Source organism: Somniosus microcephalus, chromosome 8 (assembly GCF_052327205.1).
Source record: "Somniosus microcephalus isolate GS21.2 chromosome 8, FLI_Smic_1.0, whole genome shotgun sequence".
Lineage (NCBI taxonomy): Eukaryota > Metazoa > Chordata > Chondrichthyes > Squaliformes > Somniosidae > Somniosus > Somniosus microcephalus.
The window spans coordinates 1,422,137-1,442,983 of NC_140994.1; the positions used below are offsets into that span (position 1 = coordinate 1,422,137).

General features: G+C 48.3%; 1 protein-coding gene across 1 annotated transcript in view; it reads right to left on the minus strand.

Annotated features, from left to right (window-relative positions):
* entpd1 (ectonucleoside triphosphate diphosphohydrolase 1) overlaps positions 1-11,973 on the minus strand; it is a 134,454-nt gene extending 122,481 nt beyond the window's left edge. The window contains exon 1 of the mRNA XM_085994089.1: positions 11,824-11,973. Within this exon, the coding sequence (XP_085850215.1) occupies positions 11,824-11,833 (10 nt within the window). The 5' untranslated portion in view covers positions 11,834-11,973. The remainder of the gene's footprint in view (positions 1-11,823) is intronic.
* Between the last annotated feature and the right edge of the window lie 8,874 nt (positions 11,974-20,847).

The following is a 20,847-nucleotide window of genomic DNA, read 5'->3' on the forward strand; positions in this document are numbered from 1 at the left end:
GATTTGTGGACTGGAAATTGGCTGGAGGCAGGAAACAGAGTGGAGATAAAGGGTACATGATTGGCAGGATGTGACATTGTGTTCCCCAGCTAAATGTTCTGGGGTCTCAGCTTTTCACTATATTTATTAATGACTTGGATGAAGTACTAGAGAGTTGTATACCCAAGATTGCAGATGACACTAAGTTAGTCGTGAAGTAAATTGTGTCGATTTGAGCAGGAAGCTCCAAAAGGGACATAACCAGACTAAGTGACTGGGCAGAATTACGGCAAATGGAGTTCAATGTGGGCATGTGTGAGGTCCTCCACATTGGATCAGAGAAAGACAAATCAAAATATTTTCTTAATGGTGTGATAAATCCATGTAGTGAGACAAGGAACTCGAAGAGGCGAGGTATGAGGATTAAGACGAGTACTTTATTGAACGACTGAGAGACAACCAAGCAAGGCCTGCTTCCAGGCATTGCACCTTTGCAGGAAGCTAACCCCTGACCTTAACAGGAAGCAACTCCTGACCTTAGCAGCAGCATTGGCTACAACACAGGGACACAGTGGAACAGCTACCTGCAGTTATAGTATCGGGTACCAGACCAAACCCGTTAAGTCGGGGCTGGATAAAAGAACTTAAATTAGACTGGGGAGCAGTACATCAAATAGATGCGGGCAAACAGTTGACTTTGCAAGAAGTTTTGAGTGAACATGAGAATGTGTTCAAGGAGGAACTTGGCACATTTAATGGCCCCCCAGCTAAGATTTATGTAGACAAGGAGGCACCGCCAAGGTTTTTAAAACAACGACCTGTGCCTTATGCCATGAAGCCAAAGGTAGAGGCTGAGCTTGACCGTCTATTGAGAGAGAACATACTGGAGCCAGTGAAATGTTCGGAATGAGCAGCTCCCACAGTACCGGTTTTAAAATCGGACAATTCGGTAAGACTCTGTGGAGACTATAAATTGACTGTCAATCGGGTGTCCAAACTAGAGCAGTATCCTATTCCCAAAACAGAGGATCTCTTTGCAAACCTGGCTGGAGGAAAGAAATTCACAAAGTTGGATATGAGTCATGCCTACTTGCAGATTACACTGGATGACGAATCAAAGAAGTATGTCACCATAAATACACACAAGGGCTTGTTTACATATAACCGCTTACCATTTGGTGTCTCATCTAGTCCAGCTATCTTCCAGAGGACAATCGAAGGTGTACTGCAAGGGATTCCACATGTTTCCACCTATCTGGATGACATTCTGGTGACGGAAAGAACCGACCAGGAGCATCCGAGCACTCTGAGAGAGGTACTACAGAGATTGGAGAGGGCAGGGTTCCGGCTCAAGAGGAGTAAGTGCACTTTCCTGGGGAATGAGGCAGTGTTCCTGGGACACAGAGTGGACGTCACCGGGCTCCATCCACTCAAGGAGAAGGTACAAGCACTGCAGGATGCCCCTGCTCCTACAAATGTGGCTGAGTTAAAAGCTTACCTGGGACTGCTGAACTATTATAACAGGTTTTTACCAAACTTGTCAACTGTGTTAGCACCTCTTCACAAACTACTGCGCAAGGAGACACAGTGGCAGTGGGGAGAGGAGCAGGGGGTTTCATTTGAACAGTCCAAGAAACTGATGCTGTCGTCGGATGTGCTGGTTCACTACAATGCAGAGAAAGACATCATTCTCTCTTGTGACGCTTCACCTTATGGGGTGGGGGCAGTTCTTTCACACTGCATGGAAGATGGAACTGAAAGACCAATAGGGTTTATGTCCCGAACTCTAACACCAGCGGAAAAAAACTATTCCCAGTTAGACAAAGAGGGGTTAGCAGTAATGTTTGGGTTGCAGAGGTTCCACAAGTACATATATGGCAGGAAGTTCACCATATGCACCGATCATAAACCTCTTATCTCTCTTTTCAATGAAATGAAAGCAGTTCCACAGATGGTGTCACCCCGGATCCAGAGGTGGGCCGTGACGTTGAGGGCATATGAGTATGTCATCGTCTACAAGGCGGGCAAGTACCATGGGAACGCAGATGCCTTGAGCCGTCTTCCACTGCCAGGCACACCTATCCGTGCAGCTCCAGAGGACAGAGTGTTGATGTTGGAGGACACTGACACAGCACTTGTGACTGCAGAGCAAGTAAGAACATGGACAGGTAAAGATCCAGTACTGTCTAGAGTTCAAGAATATGTGGTGAGGGGATGGCCACAGCATCCGGAAGGGGCTGACTTCACACCCTACAGTGTCAGGAAAACAGAGCTGAGTGTGCAGGATGGCTGCGTGTTGTGGGGAGCACGAGTGATTATTCCACAGCTAGCCCGACAGTCTATCCTAGAGCAACTACATCAGTGTCATCCTGGGGTCTCGCATATGAAAGCCTTGGCTAGGAGTTACTTGTGGTGGCCAAAGCTAGATGAGGAGATAGAAAATCTAGTCAAGACATGCAGCACTTGTCAGGAACACCGGAAGGCACCAGCAGCGGCTCCTCTCCACCCCTGGGAGTGGCCAGATAAACCATGGAGAAGACTGCACTTAGATTATGTGGGTCCATTCATGGGGAAGATGTTCCTCATAATCATTGATGCACATTCCAAATGGATGGATGTATATCCTGTAAATTCTGCTTCCGCCACTACTACTATAGACTGCCTGCGTCGGAGCTTCAGTAATCAAGGGCTACCGGAGATCGTGGTAAGTGACAATGCCACTTGAGACAAAAGAGTTCGAGAAAAAATGGCATAGTGCAGGTGACCTCAGCCCCATATCATCCGTCCTCAAATGGACTTGCTGAGAGAGCCGTACAAACATTTAAAGAAATGATGAAAAAAAGTGCAGAAGGGAGTTTAGCAGCCAAAGTGTCACGGGTTCTGTTCAGCTACAGAATAACATCTCAATCCACCACAGGACTCTCTCCCGCTGAGATGTTATTAGGTCGTAGACTACGCTCCACTCTTGACCTTGTCCACCCAGACCTAAAAAAGGAAAATGGAAAACCGACAAAAAGAGAACCATGACAAAAGAACAAAGAACCGAAGTTTTGGAGAAGGCGATGTGGTCCTTACCAGGAATTTCAGTTATGGACCCAAGTGGATTCCTGGCTTCATAGACTCAATGACAGATCCAGTATCATACAAGGTCATGTTGGGTGATGGTAGGGTAGTACGCAGACATGTAGATCAGATACTTACCAGACAAGGGGAAATTGAAATGAAGGTTCCAGATGCAATGGCTGAGGACAGGGTTGCCCCCAGTTATCCAAGTGCATCTGTGGTGCCACCACCAGGGACAGAGACAATTCCACAGGAACACATTCATCAAGAGGAAACCATCGTTGCAGAGTCAGATACTCCGAGCACTGCTCAGGAGCAGCTGGTGGCTTCACCACAAACAAGCAGGGACTTTACTGTCAGACGTTCACAAAGGGCTCGCAAGCCACCAGAGAGATTGATACTGACCTGTTAGATTCGTCAAGTATGGAACATGGTAAATGGAGACTTATGTGACCCTTAGGAATGGTTGTTTGTTCAGAAATTCATACTGAAATCTTAAGGGGGGAGGGATATAGTAATCTGGGATGTTATGATTAAGGTTATCCACCAGGTGGTGCTGTAGCCAATGCTGCTGCTAAGGTCAGGGGTTGCTTCCTGTTAAGGTCAGGGGTTAGCTTCCTGCTGAGGTCAGCAAAGGTGCAATGCCTGGAAGCAGGCCTGCCTGGTTGTCTCACAGTCGTTCAATAAAGTACTCGTCTTAATCCTCATACCTCGCCTCTTCGAGTTCCTCGTCTTAAACTTGAACCGCTGTACAATCTCACTCGGCTTAGGGTTGAAATGTTCTTTTAGCACAGCCACTAATGCAACAAATGATTTGTCTCCAGGCTTTTCAGGACTGAGCAGGTTCTTCATCAAACTGTAGGTTTGGCTTCCCATTGAACTAAGCAGAATGGCTTTCCTTTTTCCCCAACACTTCATAGTATTCCTCCCAAGTTTATGCTTGAATATCAAAAGCGGAGACCGTTCCTACCGTGGCAGCCATGCTCTCTTCCAACTGGTAGCTAACTGCAGCTCGTGATTTTGTTGTTTAAACGTCCTGGCAGACTTCTCTTATTCAGGGTCTTGTTTTACCTCGTCGCCAAATGTGATAAATCCATGTAGTGAGACAACGAACTCGAAGAGGCGAGGTATGAGGATTAAGACGAGTACTTTATTGAATGACTGCGAGACAACCAGGCAGGCCTGCTTCCAGGCATTGCACTTTTGCCGACCTTAGCAGGAAGCTAACCCCTGACCTTAGCAGCAACATTGGCTACAGCACCACATAACATCCCAGATTACTATAATGGTTAGAAACGAGGAGCTGTGGAAGTGTAAAGGGATTTGGGTGTCTCAAGTACACAAAGCACTAAAAGCTATTGCAAAGGTACAAAAAGTAATCAAAAAACCAAATGAAATGTTACACAGAATTACATAGAATGTACAGCACAGAAACGGGTCATTCGGCCCAACAGGTCTGTGCCGGTGTTTATGCTCCATGAGCCTCCACCCACACTATCAGCATATCTTTCTATTCCTTTCTACTCCTGCTCCTATCTTCTATGTTTCTATGTGTTTATCTAGATTCCCTTTAAATACATCTCTGCTATTCACCTCAACTACTCCTTGTGGTAGCAAGTTCCACTCTCTAGGGAAAGAAGTTTCTCCTGAATTCCCTACTCGATTTATTAGTGAGTATCTTATATTTATGGCCCCCGAGTCTTGGTCTCCCCCGCAAATGGAAAAATCTTCTCTATGTCTACCCTATCAATCCCTTTCATAATTTTAAAGACCTCTATCAGGTCACCCCTCAGCCATGTCTTTTTTTTTTTATAAAGAGAAAAGAACCCCAGCCTGTTCAATCTTTCCTGATAGTTATAACTTCTCAGTTCTGGTATCATCCTTGTAAAACTTTTTGCACCTTCTCCAGTGCCTCTATATCCTTTTTATAATATGGAGACTAGAACTGTGTTAGTTTACTGTTTTTGTTCATCAGTCATTAGTAGCGACTCGCTCACCGAACAGAATTCCCCCTCCAGCAAATTACAAATGTTGGCCTTTATCTCAAGGGTGCTAGAAGACAAATGGGTGAAAGTTTTGCTTCAGTTGACAGAGCCTTGGTCAGACCCCAACTGGAGCATGGAGTTCAGTTTTGGGCACAGCACCTCGGGAAGAATATACGTAGTGGCCTTGGAGGCGGTGCAACGCAGAATCACAAAAATGATTCCAGGGCTTAAAAAGTTAAATAACGAAAACAAGTTGCATAAACATGGCTTTATTCCCTTGAGTTTAGCGGGTTGAGGGGTGATATACTTGAGGTCTTTAACATAATAAAAGACTCAATAGGTTAGATACAGAGAAACTATTTTCTCAGGTGGGGATGTCCAGAACATGGGGACATAATCTTCAAATTCGAGCTAGGGTGTTCAGCGGTGAAGAATCAGCAGAGGTGGTGTGCTCCAGTCTGTAGCGACAACCCCCACCTCTCTCTCCAAGGTGAGTGTGCTTCTAACTCTGTCAAACTGACACTTCTGTGGATTTGTTCACTCATTGCTCCAAGATTGTGCACAATTGACAATATTGAATGTGCTAATACAATAGCAAAATATTGCAGATGCTGGAAATCTGAAACAACAGAAATGCTGGAAACACTCAGCAGGTCAGGCAGCATCCGTGGAAAGAGAAACCACGGATGCTGCCTGACCACCAGCAGTCTTCATACTTCGAGGTTCAGCATGTCTGACCCACACTAGCTGGATTTCAGTCGCTGATGTTACATACCACAAAGATCACACTGTCAAACCTCTGAGACCTCTGTCACAATCCGTGGTCACAACAACAAAAAATAAAAGAATTTTTAGGGACAGGATTAGGCTAAGAAACCTGTCTTCCTTCTCAACCAGACCTACCCAACCCCAGTCTCTTTTCTCTCTGGAAAAACAACTATCCCACTTATAGTGCTTAGTTATTTATTCCTTGAGGTTTAGTATCCTTTGAGTGGGGAAAAAGAACAAGGTATTCATATTGGATAAAAAGGGTTTACACTGACAATTCTCAAGTGTTAATACCATGGTATGATACGGCCAATACCTGACCCTCCCTACTGCCACTTTCAATTATCTTCACTGACAACAAGCCGAATGGACTCTGCTGGCAACATGTGCCCAATGTCTCTGTTGATTATTAACCCTGGTTTCTTGCTAACCAGTTAATTAATAATCCAAATATGATTGCACTCTGGCTTCATTGCAGGTGAACAACTGTACCCAACTCAGTTTGAAATTCAAGGTGCATAATATCCTCCTCACTTTCTTCTCTCTATTTTTCTAGCTGTACTAAAATGTTTTCTTTATCTTTTGGCATTAGTTCAGGTGAAGGGTTCACTTGTCCTTTCTCTCGACAGATGCTGACAGTTGTGCTGTGGATTTCCAGCATTAGCAGTATTTGTTTGGTTTCCATATACGAGTGTGTGGCCAGTAAGGGAATTCAGGCTTGTGTTACCCGATGAATTGTCAGAAAATGCTGGGCACCGTGTTCAAATTATTGTGCTGGGCCCAGCTGTGGGCACCGTGTCTGAATTACTGCCCTGTGCTGAATCCAGCAGTAGGATTCGTGAAATCAGCCTTTTAATACCCTCCTTCTCTCCTGATTTCACACAGCTTTAACACATCTCACCCCAGGACTGTTCTTCAGACTTTTCATAAGGACTGGAATCTGTCACAACTGTATCCAATGCACTTTGCAAAATTTCTAGCTGCACAGCATGGCCTCCAGCCACATTTAGTTTGGACTCTAAGATCCATTTAAGTCTGGTGTTTTATAAAGTGTTCCTTTCTCTTAATTTAAGAAAAAATTGAGCATGTGAACAGGCAATGAACATAGTTAATAATCACTACCTCAAACCCATGGGAACAGCAAACCAAAACAGCTCGTTCCAGAGTGAGGAACTCAGGGCATCAGCTCAAAAATAAATTATCCCAGAGAAACCCTATCCCAATGAAGATGAGCCAGTGAAAAGGGATTGTCAGGGAAGTATCCAGAATGACTCTTGTACATTTCTCTGTGTCCCAAGCTCTCGTGGAAGGCAGAATCTGATCCTTGTCCATGAACCCTCAAGACCAACTCTTCATCAATGTGCCCTTGATTGATCACTAGAGTCCTGTTCAAGACACAACTGCAACAATAAACTTGCAGAAAGGGAGTATAATTGGCAAATGAAGTTCAACACAGATAAATGTGAGGTATTACATTTTGGTAGGAAGAATAGGGAGGTCACTTATTACTTGGAGGGTGAGAGTCTAGGTGGGGTAGAGGAATAAAGGGATCTTGGAGCACAAATACACAAATCACTAAAAGTTGCGACACAGGTTAGCAAGACAATAAAAAAAGCAAACCAAGCACTGGGGTTTATTTCTAGAGGTATAGAATTGAAAAGTAGGGAAGTTATGCTAAACCTGTATCGAACCTTGCGTACAGGTCTGGTCGCCAGATTATAAAAAGGATATAGAGGCACTGGAGAGGGTGCAGAAAAGATTTACAAGGATGATACCAGAAATGCGAAGGTATACATATCAGGAAAGGATGAACAGGCTGGGTCTCTTTTCTCTTGAAAAAAGGCTGAGGGGTGACCTTAGAGGTTTTTAAAATTATGACAGGTTTTGATAGAGTGGATACAGAGAGAATGTTTCTACTTGTGGAGAAGAGCATAACTAGAGGTCATCAATATAAGATAGTCACCAAGAAATCCAATCAGAAGAAACTTCTTCACCTAAAGAGTGGTGAGAATGTGGCACTTGCTACCACAGGGAGTGGTTGAAGTGAATAGTACGGATGCATTTAAGGGGAAGCTAAACAAGCATATGAGGGAGAAGGGAATAGAGGGTTATGCTGATAGAGTTAGATGAGGAAAGATGGGAGGAGGCTCGAGTGGAACATAAACGCCAGCATGAACTGGTTGGGCCAAATGGCCTGTTTCTGTGCCGTATATCCTATGCCATTGCTACCGTTCCCATGAGCCACTGGTTATCTAATTTAGGGATCCCATTGTGGAAACCGACCAGCAAAATAAAAGGCAGAGCATAGAATGCCTCCTACTCCTACGCCATCTAGCTAACAGAAGACTAAGTAGGTGTCAGCCGCGTCTCAGTGCCAGCATTTTAACTTAGGCTCTGTCTGCCCGCTCAGGTGAATGTAAAAGATCCCATGGCATGATTCGAAGAAAGAGAGGGGACCTGACAGATGGGGCCTCCATTTAATGTCTCATCCGAAAGCCGACACCTCTGACAGTGCAGCACTCCCTCAGTACTGCCCCTCCGACAGTGCAGCGCTCCCTCAGTACTGCACTGGGAGTGTTAGCCTAGATCAGGTGCTCAAGTCTCTGTAGTGGGACATGAACTGATGACCCCCTGACTCAGAGGCGAGAGTGCTGCCCACTGAACAAGTTCTGTCCCATTGCTCAGGGAGAGGTTTAGTCTCTAGTAACACTGTTACAGATTCTCAAGGAAACCAAATAAACCAATAATGTAGAGGGGAATCACCCCTTTGATTCTGTAGGTGGTAACTTGCTGACCTCTGGTGTTCACCTAACTAGGAACCATTTTCTTCCAAGAATGGAAATCAGTTTCTGTGGGAGGCTCCATGTCATTGGCCAGGTTCCCTTAGAACACACTTCTACTCCAATCAGAATTGCCGTTGAGAAGCATGAAGTTACTCTAACTTTAAACAATGAACAGAAACATTTATTGACCCCAGGCTGCAATTTCAGGCCTCTTCTGACAAGCAGGTGCCCATGAGGCGCCTCTGGTGGAGCGGACTCCCGCTGCCATTAGGTGCCTGCCCCCTAACCCTGCCAACTTTGGTGAGGTCAGGGCCAGAGGTTACCACCAGCTGGACTCCTGCATTTACACCAGGTCAAAGGCCCAGGGGGTTTCGGGGCCAAGTACTCTTGGCGGACAGATGTTGCTGGAGTAAAACCTTACCCTGAACCCCTTCGCCCCAAAAACACATCTCACTGTCTCCTGAACCTGTCTACACAAGTCACCTTTGCCGAGAACTTTCTCCACAATGCCATTCGCCCGAGTGTCGATCTTAGTCTGATTTATGGTCCCGTGAAGCGCCTTGGGACGTTTTCCTACATTAAAAAGGTGCTATATAAATGCAAGTTGTTGTTGATGTTGTTGGGTAAACAAAGTCTGCCTGAAACCCCAATTTAATCCTTCGTTCTTCATTTGAAGCTATAGGGCTAACTCTGCACCCAGTGCTGGAGCCAGCTTGAAGTCAATGAATTGGCACCTCCATTTGAGCCTGGTGCTACCATCAACCGTGGTCCCCCCAACCGGGAGTGTGAGATTGGGCCATTTAACCATGTCCCTTAGACTGAAGATCACCACTAGAATTGGGCTATGAGACTAAGACCCAATCCATCTCACCAGGAGCGGAGTTCCTGAGGTTGGTCAGGGTACATTGTTAGCGCTTCACTCTGCAGCTAACTCTCACTGTAAATGATGGGAGGATGTTTGATGGGATAGAGTAGAGGAAGCTCCAATCTGCATCTAATGGAGTTGGAGAGTTCGGGTGCTGGACACAAGAGCTCAGAGGCCTTTTTACATTCTTGACCTTTCTCATGTTCTACCGTCAATGTTGAACTGTTCGAGGCGAACACGGAGTACAAAAATGTGCAAAGCAAAATTCCATTCACCCACCCTGATATCTCGCACCTTAAATGAGCAAAAATAATTACACACAGAAAACTGACACTAAAAAGTAATTGCATTCTGGAAATGACAAGTTATCATCTATCCCCGGGGTGTGGAGCAGAGCTCTGCCCTCCAACAGTCTCACACGCTATCTGTAAAGAAAGACTTGCATTTCTATAGCGCCGTTCACGACCTCAGAATGTCCCAAAGTGCTTTAGAGCCAATGAAGTACTTTTTGAAGTGTAGTCACTGTTGTAATGTAGGAAACGTGGCAGCCACTTTGCGCACAGCAAGCTCCCACAAACAGCAATGTGATGATGACCAGATAATCTGTTTTTTTTAAAAGTGATGTTGATTGAAGGATAAATATTGGCCAGGATATCAGAGATAACTCCCCTGCTCTTCTTCAAAATAGTACCATGGGATCTTTTACGTCCACCTGAGAGAGCAGATGGGGCCTCAGTTTAACGACTGATCCGAAAGACGGCTCCCTCAGTACTACACTAGAGTCTCAGCCTAGGTTTTTGTGCTCCAGTCTCTGGGGTGGGACGTGAAGCCACAATTTCTGACTCACAGGCGAGAGTGTTTCCCACTGAGCCATGGCTGACAAGAGGGCAGTGCGTCAGGGAAAATCAGCCTCACTCTGGGTGTCCTTGTACACGAATCATAGAAAGTTAACATGCAGGTACAGCAAGCAATTTGGAAAGCAAATGGTATGTTTGTCTTTATTACAAAAAGGAATTGGAGTATAACAGTATAGAAGTCTTATTACAATTATAAATGGCCTTGATGAGACCACACCTGGAGTACTGTGCACAGTTTTGGTCTCCTTACCTAAGGAAGGATATACCTGCCTTAGAGGGAGTGCAACTAAAGTTCACTAGACTGATTCCTGGAATGAGGGGATTGTTCTATGAGGAAAGATTGAGTAGACTAGGTCTATAATATCTAAAGTTCAGATTAGAATGAGGTGTGATCTCATTGAAACACATAAAATTCTTACAGGGCTTGACAGTAGATGCAGGGAGGATGTTTCCACTGACTGGGGAGTCTAGAACCAGAGGTCACAGTCTCAGAATAAGGGGTCGGCCATTTAGGACTGAGATGAGGAGAAATTTCTTCACTCAGAGGGTGGTGGATCTTTGGAATTCTCTACCCCAGAGGGCAGTGGAGGCTCAGTCATTGAGTATATTCAAGATAGAGATCGATAGATTTTTGGATATTAAGGGAATCAAGGGATATAGTAGTGCAGAAAGGTGAAGTGGAAGATTATCCATGATCTTACTGAATAAGGGAGCAAGCTCGAAGGGCCAAATGGCCGACTCCTGCTCCTATTTCTTATGTTCTTATGAGATTGAGACACTGTCTGAGACACACATTGAGATCCCAGCCTCTTGTGTCGATCAGTACCACTGTGTTCGCAAAGGACGTCAGCGTGTTGGTCAATCATCAACTCCCTGTTGGAGCTATTGCACACTGCGAGAACTAATACACCGGCCCCTGTAACCCTGCACTGAGGCACAACCGAATCGCAGAGTGACGCATTGTGACTGCGGGTCTGCAATGAATTCCCAAACTCTGTGACTAGATAGTTTCCTGTTCGGGTAATTCCTTTCGCAGCTCAGAACTTTACAATACATTCCATGTGTTTGTCGTGGAACGAAGTACTTGTATTTGTAGTGAAATATACTGTGAAAAGATGGGTTGGTCCCAAAGTGTTAATGTTCAGCTGATGTCGTCCCCAATCTGCTTTTCAAAGAATTTCCAGTTGACAAACTTGCTTTAAGCGACGATTGTGGCAGAAATGACAGACAGCAGTCCGAGAGTCCCCTCAACACACTCACTGCTGCAATTCATTTAAAGGCATCTCAGAAATTTCCCGAGATCTAACTTGTTAAGTCCGTTAGTCAAACTGACTGCAAAGATCAAAGGAACGGCGTGAAACATTCACCATTCTCCAGCTCGGTCAGATCTCAGCTACATAACTCGCAGCCCAATCTCCTCCTTGAAAGAGGTTAACAAATACTTTCTTTAGTTTCAGTCTTACCCCTGCCTGCACTGAGTTTCCTCTCAAAGTTTATATATATATTTACATCTTTCTTCCTACCTTCCTGCATCTCAACGTCTGTCCCGCTCTCTAACTCCGGGGTTTCCTTTTGTCGCTTCGACCTCTGGAGCTGTGCTTTTTACAATAGTGGGAGGAGTCAGTTAAACTTCTGCGGCTGGACAATGTTTAATCAATTCAGACGATAAGACTGAGACACTCACTTCCTCAACCTTTCTGATTTTCAAACACTAACAGAAAAAATACAAGCAGGTTCCTTTTCTTCTAAATGAATCACTTGTTTTTTGTCACAAGACATTCGCAGTCTGAGGGACATCAATCCAACAGCTTTATTGCCAGAGGCCAATATATAGACCAATATCCAGATCAATATCCCCATTATCCAGATCAATATCCCCATCCGAAGATGCCACCTTTCACACCAGTGCTTCTGACATGTCTTCCTTTTTCCTCAACCGAGGATTCCCCTCGACCGTATCCGTTCTATCTCCCGCACCTCTGCCCTCACCCCTGCCCCTCCCTCCCGGAACCACGATAGGGTTCCCCTTGTCCTCACCTTTCACCCCACCAGCCTCCACATTCAACGGATCATCCTCCGCCATTTCCGCCACCTCCAATGTGATCCCACCACCAAACGCATCTTCCCCTCCCCTCCCCTTTCAGCATTCCGTCGGGACCACTCCCTCCGAGACACCCTAGTCCACTCCTCTATCACCCCCAGCACCCCTTCCCCTTCGCCCGGTACCTTCCCGTGCAAGCGCAGGAGATGCAACACCTGCCCTTATACCTCCCCGCTTCCCACTGTCCAGGGCCTCAAACACCCCTTCCAGGTGAAACAGCGATTTACTTGTACTTCACAGAATCACAGAATCACAGAAACCTCACAGTGCAGATAGAGGCCATTTCAGCCCATCGAGCCTGCACCGACACATATCCCACCCCCGATCCCCGTAACCCCTACACCAACACATATCCCACCCTATCCCCGTAACCCCACGTATTTAATCCCCCTAACACTAAGGGTCAATTTTATCATAGCCAATCAACCTAACCTGCACATCTTTGGACTGTGGGAGGAAACCGGAGCACCCGGAGGAAACCCACGCAAACACGGGGAGAATGTGCAAACTCCACACAGACAGTCACCCGAGGCCGGATTCGAACCCGGGTCCCTGGAGCTGTGAGGTAACAGTGCTAACCACTATGCCACCGTACTTCCTGCAATCTAGTATACTGTATTCGCTGCTCACGATGTGGTCTCCTCTACATTGGGGAGACCAAACGCAGATTGGGTGACCGCTTTGCGGAACACCTCCGTTCAGTCCGTAAGGGTGACCCCGAGCTTCCGGTCACCTGTCATTTTAATTCACCGCCCCATTCCCACTCCGACCTCACCGTACTCGGGCTCTTGCAGTGTTCCACGGAAACTCAGCGTAAGCTCGAGGAACAGCACCTCATCTTCCGATTAGGCACTTTACAGCCTTCCGGACTCAATATCGAGTTCAACAATTTCAGATCATAACCTCGGCCCCTATTACATTTTTACATATATTTTTTACCCACACCTTTGTTTTGTATCCTTCCCCCCTTTTTCTCTCTCCCACATGGCAGCTGTCTCTCATTCCTCCAGCGCATTTCACACCTAATCTAGAGCCGTCTTTTGTCTCCACTAGTCCCATCACCATCTTGCCTCGTTTTGAATACCTCTCAATGTCTCTTCACTTCTCCATTGTTCTTTATCCCCATTTCCCAGCCCCCAAACTGACCTTTTAATCTGTTTCATTTCCTGTGTTTTTTCAGTCCTGATGAAGGGTTTCGACCTGAAATGTTGACTCTATTTCTCTCTCCACGGATGTTGCCTGGCCTGCTGAGTTTTCCCAGCATTTTCTGTTGTTATTCCCCATTTTATTTTTTATTCGTTCCTGGAATGTGGGCGTCACTGGCAAGGCCAGCATTTATTGCCCATCCCTAATTGCCCTTGAGAAGGTGGTGGTGAGCCGCCTTCTTGAACCGCTGCAGTCCGTGTGGTGAAGGTACTCCCACAGTGCTGTTAGGGAGGGAGTTCCAGGATTTTGACCCAGCAAGGATGAAGGAACAGTGGTATATTTGTGGGGAATGGTAGCATAGTAGTAGCATAATGGTAATGCCACTGAGCTAATAATCCAAAAACCTGGACTAATGATCCATGAGACGTGAGTTCAAAATCCACCATGGCAGCTGGGGAACTTAAATTCAGTTAATTAAATAAATCTGGAATAAAAAGTTAGGAAACTATCGGATTATCGTAAAAACCCATCTGTTTCACTAATATCCTTTAGGGAAGCCAATCTGCTGTCCTTACCTGGTCTGGCCTATATGTGACTCCAGATATGTGGTTGATTCTTAACTGCCCTCTGAATTGACCTAGCAAGCCACTCAGTTGTAACAAACTGCAACAAAACACAACAATACGAATGAAACTGGACGGAACACCCGATACCGGCACCGGCTATGGCTACGGACACAGAAACAGCACACCCAGCCCAGTCGACCCTGCAAAGTCCTCTTCACCAACATCTGGGGCCAAAATTGGGAGAGCTGTCCTACAGACTAATCAAGCAACAGCCTGACATAGTCATACACACAGAATCGTATCTTTCAACCAATGTCCCAAACTCCTCCATCACCATCCCTGGGTATGTCCTGTCCCACCGGCAGAGGAGTGGCCCTGGGAGTCCTCAACATTGACTCCGGACCCCATGAAGTCTCATGGCTTCAGATCAAGCATGGGCAATGATACGCTTATCAATTACTTCATAAAAGGTGATGAGTCGAAGAAGAGATGACGAGTCGAAAGAAGAGATGAATAAGGCTTTTATTAGCTAAGAAGAGACCATGCTTCTTCGTGAGTGACTGAACAAGTCTGAACGAAACCCACACAGTGGTGGGTGGAGTCAGCTGAGGCATGCCTCCATACACAGCGCCACCCAGAGGTGGCAATATACAATACAGTGGTTTACCACATTCACCCCTTGTTTAATGTGAAGTCCGGCGGGGTGAAGGGTACTACAAGTTAAGTCTATCAGGAGGCCTTGTCTGACGTCCTGATCGTCGTGGTGGCGGCGGTGGTGTTGCAGCATCCGACGTCGGGTCTGGTGTCTGGGTGGTTGGCGAAGATTCCTGGGGCTTTGGCATGCCGTCTGCAGGGGTTGGGTTGGGAGGGGTGGTGGGGGATAACAGTGGTAAGGGGGATAACGGTGGTAAGGGGGATAACGGTGGTAATTCAGGGGTACCCGAGGGTGCGAGATCTCGTATGGAGACCGTGTCCTCCCGCCCGTCTGGGTATGTCACCCAGGCATACTGGGGGTTGGCGTGTAGGAGGTGCACCCGCTCGACCAGGGGGTCCGTTTTATGCGTCCTCACGTGCCTCCGCAGTAGGACGGGCCCAGGAGAAGTCAACCATGCCGGTAGCGAGGTTCCCGATGTAGACTTCCGGGGGAAAACGAACATTTTCTCATGAGGGGTCGCATTAGTGGCAGTACAAAGCAGTGACCGAATGGAGTGGAGCGCTGCAGGGAGGACCTCCTGCCAGCGGGAGGTCGGAAGGCCCTTAGATTTTAGTGCTAAGAGGACTGCCTTCCAAACCGTCGCGTTCTCCCTTTCCACCTGGCCGTTCCCCCGGGGGTTGTAGCTGGTGGTCCTGCTCGTGGCGATACCTCTTGTTAGCAGGTACTGCCGAAGTTCGTCGCTCATGAACGATGAGCCCCTGTCGCTATGTATATAGCTGGGGAACCCGAACAGAGCGAAGATGTCATTCAGACACTTGATGACCGTGGTACTGGTCATGTCTGGGCAAGGGATGGCAAAGGGGAAACGGGAGTACTCATCAACTATGTTGAGGAAGTACACATTGCGGTCAGCGGAGGGGAGGGGCCCTTTAAAATCGACGCTCAGGCGTTCGAAGGGGCGGGTGGCCTTGATCAGGCTTGCTCTGTCCGGCCTATAGAAGTGCGGTTTGCACTCGGCGCAGATTTGGCAGCTCTTGGTCATGGTCCTGACCTCCTCGATGGAGTAGGGCAGGTTACGGGATTTGATAAAATGGAAAAACCTGGTGACCCCCGGGTGGCAGAGGTCATTGTGGAGGGACTGCAGCCTATCACTCTGCGCGTTGGCGCATGTACCACGTGATAGGGCATCTGGGGGCTCATTGAGTTTCCCTGGCCGATACAAGATATCATAATTGTAGGTGGAGAGTTCGATTCTCCACCTCAAGATCTTGTCGTTCTTGATTTTACCCCTCTGCTTATTATTAAACATAAAAGCTACTGAACGCTGGTCAGTGAGCAGGGTAAATCGTTTCCCGGCCAGGTAATGCCTCCAGTGACGCACCGCTTCTACAATAGCCTGGGCCTCCTTTTCGACGGAGGAGTGTCTCGTCTCGGGGCCCTGGAGGGTCCTTGAGAAAAAGGCCACGGGTCTGCCCGCCTGGTTAAGGGTCGCGGCTAGGGCGAAGTCGGAGGCATCGCTCTCCACTTGGAAGGGGATGGACTCATCCACCGCGTGCATTGCGGCCTTCGCGATATCGTTCTTGATAAGAGTGAAGGCTGCACACGCCTCTGGTGTCAGGGGGAAGGAGGTGGCTTTGATGAGGGGCCTGGCTTTGTCTGCATAGAGGGGCACCCACTGGGCGTAGTAGGAGAAAAACCCCAGGCATCTCTTCAGTGCTTTTTGGCAGTGGGGAAGGGGTAGCTCCATTAGGGGGCGCATTCTGTCGGGGTCGGGCCCGATGACTCCGTTCTCCACCACGCAGCCGAGGATGGCCAGGCGCTTGGTGTGAAACATACATTTTTCCTTATTGTACGTTAGGTTCAGCCGTTGGGCCGTACGGAGGAAATTTGCTAGATTAACGTCGTGGTCCTGCTGGTCGTGGCCGCAGATGGTGACGTTATCCAAATAGGGGAAGGTTGCCCGCAGCGCGTTCTGGTCAACCATTCGGTCCATCTCCCTTTGGAAGACCGAAACCCCGTTGGTGACGCCGAAGGGGACCCTAAGGAAGTGGTAGAGGCGGCCGTTTGCCTCGAAGGCAGTATACTGGCGGTCCTCATGGCGGATGGGCAGCTGGTGGTACGCTGACTTAAGGTCGATGGTGGAGAATACTTTGTATTGCGCAATCTGATTGACCATATCAGATATGCGAGGGAGGGGGTACGCGTCCAGCTGGGTGTACCGGTTTATGGTTTGGCTGTAGTCGATTACCATGCGGCGTTTTGCAGTGGTTTTAACGACTACAACCTGGGCTCGCCAGGGGCTAGTGCTACCTTCGATAATGCCCTCCTTCAAGAGCCGCTCCACCTCAGAGCTGATAAAAGCTCTGTCCCCGGCACTGTACCGCCTGCTTTTGGTAGCGATGGGTTTACAGTCGCGGGTGAGGTTAGCGAACAGGGGAGGGGGGGGGACTTTTAATGTGGAAAGGCTGCAGGTGGTTTGCAGCGGGCGATTTAAAAGTTGTTGGTTGCAGACTGTGAGTGGGGGGAGGGGTCCACCGTATGCTAGTGTGACACTCTTAAGGTGGCACTGAAAATCCAACCCTAGCAGGACGGCAGCGCAAAGACGGGGCAGGACTAGCAGTTTAAATTTTTTATATTCAGTGCCCCCTACTGACAGGGTCACCACACAGTAGCCGCTGATGTCCATTGACTGGGACTTGGACGCCATAGAAATGCGATGGTGCGTTGGCAGAATCGTGAGGGAGTGGCTACGTACCGTGTCGGGGTGGACGAAACTCTCTGTGCTCCCGCTGTCGATCAGGCAACTGGTGGCGCGGCCGTTTACCGCGATATCCATCATGGAGCTGGATAGATGGTGAGGGAGGGCTTGATCCAGCGTCACGGAGGCCAGTATGTGGCTTAGTGAGTCACTATAGTCATCCGCCGAGACGGTGGTCGGTTCCGGTGACGAAATGGCGGTTGAGTGCGTTGGATACGATGGCGGCGGATGCCATGCGGCCGGGGGTACACAAAATGGCGGATAAGATGGCTGCTCCCACGGCCCGCACGCTGCGCTGCTGGCTGGCTTCCCCTTGCAGGCGTTAGCGTAATGGCCTTTCTTCCCGCAGCCCGAGCAGGTAGCTGTCTTAGCTGGGCAGTGCGCTCTGGGATGTTTTAACTGGCCACAGAAATAGCATTTTTGGGCCTGGTTACTGGGCATCGAAGCAGTTCTTACCGGAGGCTGCTGTCTCGGTTGGGTCGCTGCAGCGGTTGGTGCCGGGGGCGGCGGTCCCGTGTCCCACGGTTTCGATTGCCATGTCTCGGCGCCGTTACGGGGGTATGCCTCGAGGTTTCGGTGGGCCTCCTCTAACGAGAGCGCAAGGGCAATGGCCGTCTTCAGGTCGGGTTCCTTGCTTTCTAGCAGTCTCTGCCGGGTGTGGTCTGACTGGAGGCCCCTGACGAAGGCATCACAGGCGAGTCCCTGCGCGTGCTCCACAGCCGTTACTGCTTTACAATCGCAGTCTCTGCAGAGTGCCAGTAGCGCCCGTGCAAATGCCCCTACCGATTCTCCCGGTTGCTGCCTGCGGGATCCCAAGAGGTGTCGGGTGTAAATTGTGTTCACTGGGCGCGTATATTGCCCTTTTAGTAGCTCGAGGGCCGCCACGTACGTATTAGAGTCCCGGATTAGCATATATACTTGATGGCTCACCTGGGCGGTCAAAATTTTCAGTTTGTGATCCTCCTCTGTAACCTGTGAGATTGCGAGGAAGGATTCAAAGCAGCTCAGCCAGTGTTCAAACTTGGCTGATGCACCCACATCTTGAGGGTCGAGGTCCAGGCGTGGTGGTCTGAGGGCTCTCAGCAATGTCTGCTGTATCCGTTGCTGTTGTTGCTCCTCAGGTGTCGCCATTTAACTTTTAGCTAATAAAATTGATACGCTTATCAATTACTTCATAAAAGGTGATGAGTCGAAGAAGAGATGACGAGTCGAAAGAAGAGATGAATAAGGCTTTTATTAGCTAAGAAGAGACCATGCTTCTTCGTGAGTGACTGAACAAGTCTGAACGAAACCCACACAGTGGTGGGTGGAGTCAGCTGAGGCATGCCTCCATACACAGCGCCACCCAGAGGTGGCAATATACAATACAGTGGTTTACCACAGGCAAGAAAACCTCCTGCTGATTACCACCTACCACCCTCCCTCAGCTGATGAATCAGTACTCCTCCATGTTGAACACCACTTGGAAGAAGCACTGAGAGTAGCAAGGGCACAGAATGTACTCTGGGTGGGGGACTTCAATGTCCAAACCAAGAGTGGCTCGGTAGCACCACTACTAGCGAGTCCTGAAGGAAATAGCTGCCAGTCTGGGCCTGCGACAGTAGGTGAGAGAACCAACACGAGGGGAGAACCTACTTGACCTCATCCTCATCAATCTACCTGTTGCAGATGCATCTGTCCATGACAGTATTGGTAGCAGTGACCACGCACAGTCATTGTGAAGACGAAGTCCCGTCTTCGCACCCTCCATTGTGTTGTGTGGCACTATCACCATGCTAAATGGGATAGATTCAGAACAGATCTAGCAGCTCAAAACTGGGCATCCACGAGGCGCTGTGGGCCATCAGCAGCAGCAGAATTGTATTCCACCACAATCTGTAACCTCATGGCCCGGCATATCCCTCACTCTACCATTACCACCAAGCCAGGGGACAAACCCTGGTTCAACAACGTGTGTTGAAGAGCATGCCAGGAGCAGCACCAGGCGTACCTAAAAATGAGGTGCCAACCTGGGGAAGCTGCAACACAGGACTTCATGCATGCTAAAAAGCAGAAGCAGCATGCTATTGACAGGGCTAAGAGATCCCACCATCAACGGATCAGATCAAAGTCCTGCCACATCTAGTCGTGAATGGTGGTGGACCATTAAACAACTAACGGGAGGAGGAGGAGGCTCCATGAATATCCCCATCCTCAATGATGGTGGAGCCCAGCACGTGAGTGCAAAAGACAAGGCTGAAGCGTTTGCAACCATCTTCAGCCAGAAGTGCCGAGTGGATGATCCATATCGGCCTTCTCCTGAGGTCTCCACCATCATAGAAGCCAGTCTTCAGCCAATTTGATTCACTCCACGTGATATCAAGAAATGGCTGAGCGCACTGGATACAGCAAAGGCTATGGGCCCCGACAACATCTCGCTGTCGTGCCGAAGACTTGTGCTCCAGAACTAGCCGTGCCTCTAGCCAAGCTGTTGCCAGTACAGCTACAACACTGGCATCTATCCGACAATGTGGAAAACTGCCCAGGTCTGTCCTGTCCACAAAAAGCAGGACAAATCCAATCCGGCCAATTACCGCCCCATCAGTCTACTCTCAATCATCAGTAAGGCGATGGAAGGTGTCATCGACAGTGCTATCAAGTGGCACTTACTCACCAATAACCTGCTCACTGATGCCCAGTTTGGGTTCCACCAAGACCACTCGGCTCCCGATCTCATTACAGCCTTGGTCCAAACATGGACAAAGGAGCTGAATTCCAGAGGTGAGGTGAGAGTGACTGCCTTTGACATCAAGGCAGCATATGACCGAGTGTGGCATCAAGGAGCCCTATTAAAACTGAAGTCAATGGGAATCGGGTGGGGGGGGTAGGGGGGAACTCTCCACTGGCTGGAGTCATACCTAGCACAAAGGAAGATTGTTGTGGTGGTTGAAGGTCAATCATCACAGCCCCAGGACATCGCTGCAGGAGTTCCTCGGGGCAGTGTCCTAGCCCAACCATCTTCAGCTGCTTCATTAATGACCTTCTCTCCAACATAAGGTGAGAAATGGGGATGTTCGCTGATGACTGCACAGTGTTCAGTGCCATTCACAACTCCTCAGATAATGAAGCATTCCATGCCCGCATGCAACAAGACCTGGACAACATTCAGGCTTGGCCTGATAAGTGGTAGGTAACATTCATGCCACAGAAGTGCCAGGCAATTACTATCTCCAACAAGCGAGAGTCTAACCACCGACCCTTGACATTCAACGGTATTACCATCGCTGAATCCCCCACCATCAACATCCTGGGGGTCACCATTGACCTAACATACCTAACAGC